This window comes from Lipotes vexillifer, unplaced genomic scaffold (genome assembly GCF_000442215.2).
Source record: "Lipotes vexillifer unplaced genomic scaffold, Lipotes_vexillifer_v1.1 scaffold920, whole genome shotgun sequence".
NCBI lineage: Eukaryota > Metazoa > Chordata > Mammalia > Artiodactyla > Lipotidae > Lipotes > Lipotes vexillifer.
In genome coordinates, this window is record NW_006783413.1 from 918,462 (window position 1) to 919,823 (window position 1,362).

At 52.0% G+C, this 1,362-nt stretch overlaps 1 protein-coding gene across 1 annotated transcript in view; it reads left to right on the forward strand.

Annotated features, from left to right (window-relative positions):
* NPR2 (natriuretic peptide receptor 2) overlaps positions 1-1,362 on the forward strand; it is a 16,945-nt gene that overhangs the window by 1,211 nt on the left and 14,372 nt on the right. Inside the window, exon 2 of the mRNA XM_007455974.1 lies at positions 307-512. Coding sequence (XP_007456036.1) covers positions 307-512 — 206 coding nt within the window. The remainder of the gene's footprint in view (positions 1-306; positions 513-1,362) is intronic.

The window sequence follows — 1,362 nt, forward strand, 5'->3', positions numbered from 1 at the left end:
GGGGGAGTGAGGAGGGCTGCGGGGGAGCAGCAGGCAGGGCTCTGGGAAGAGGAGGGGCTTGCAGGATAGCTCCCTTCCTCTGGGGTCTGGAGTCAGGCTCTGACTTCTGCCAGATGGTCCATACGGTCCCAGGGTACTTATGACATAGACTCCAAGCGGGGAGGGATGGGGAACATCTGCTGGGTGGTTGATAGATTAGGGCCTCTCTTCCTCGCTAAAGATGGGAATGCAGATGGTCAGAGAGGGGGCTGTCTAGGGTCCTGGATGCTTTCTCAGAGTGCCCCTCTGTCACGTACCTGCTCCCAGTTGTGTATATCTGCGGCCCTCTGGAGATGCTGCATGAGATCCTGCTTCAGGCCCAGAGGGAGAACCTGACCAACGGAGATTATGTCTTCTTTTACCTGGATGTCTTTGGGGAGAGTCTCCGTGCGGGCCCCACGCGCTCCACAGGCCGGCCCTGGCAGGACAATCGCACCTGGGAACAGGCTGAGGCCCTCAGAGAAGCTTTTCAGGTATCATTTGAGCCAAACTTGAAGGGAGGCGGGAGAGGAGCTTTTTTGGGAATTCTCTGTCTGTCACAAGACCCCACAGAAACCCCAGCAAGAGGGCAAGAATTGTGAACCACAGGGGTGAAATGGACGGAGGCTTTCCAAGGCTAGTCTCACCTTTGGGGCTCTTTCTCAGTGTGTCTTCCACGGCTACCTCCCAAGATCCTGGAACACTAACTTTTCCTAGGTACCAATGGTAGATATACCGTGGGGTAGGGGGGGACGTTCAGGAAAAGATCTAGACCCCGCCCCTGGGAGGGTTTCCACCCTTTCTGGAGAGGCGAGGCATGATTGTGGTGCAGTTAGATACAAGTACAAGAAAGGATGTGATGATGTGTCCTGGAACAGACACTAAGAACTTGAGTGGTTCAGAGGAGAGAGTCACTGTGGGCTGGGTTTAGGGAAAGCTGTTATAAAGGAAGCAAGACTCTATGGTGACTTTAAAGGTGGATGTCATGTTCCTAGTCCGAGTGGGAGAGAGGATGCAGGCAGCTGGAGCAAAGAAAAAAAGATGGGAATGGACATGTTTGGGGATCCAAGAAGATACTGACCTGACAAGAAAGAATGATTCACTTGGAGCAGATTATGGGAAATAATGCTGCAGAGGTAGATTCAGATTAAGGAGAGCTCTGAACCTAAGACTGAGGCGCTTGGACTTGAATGGTGGGGTCTTTGAGATTTTTTTTTGTGACGAGAAAACATACTGACAGAACTCAGGTTGGATTAGAAGAGGAGGAGACAGTGAGGCCACCTGCAATAGGTTAGAATGCGGTATGGAGGTATGGGCTTGAACTATGGTGATGATAGCAGGAAT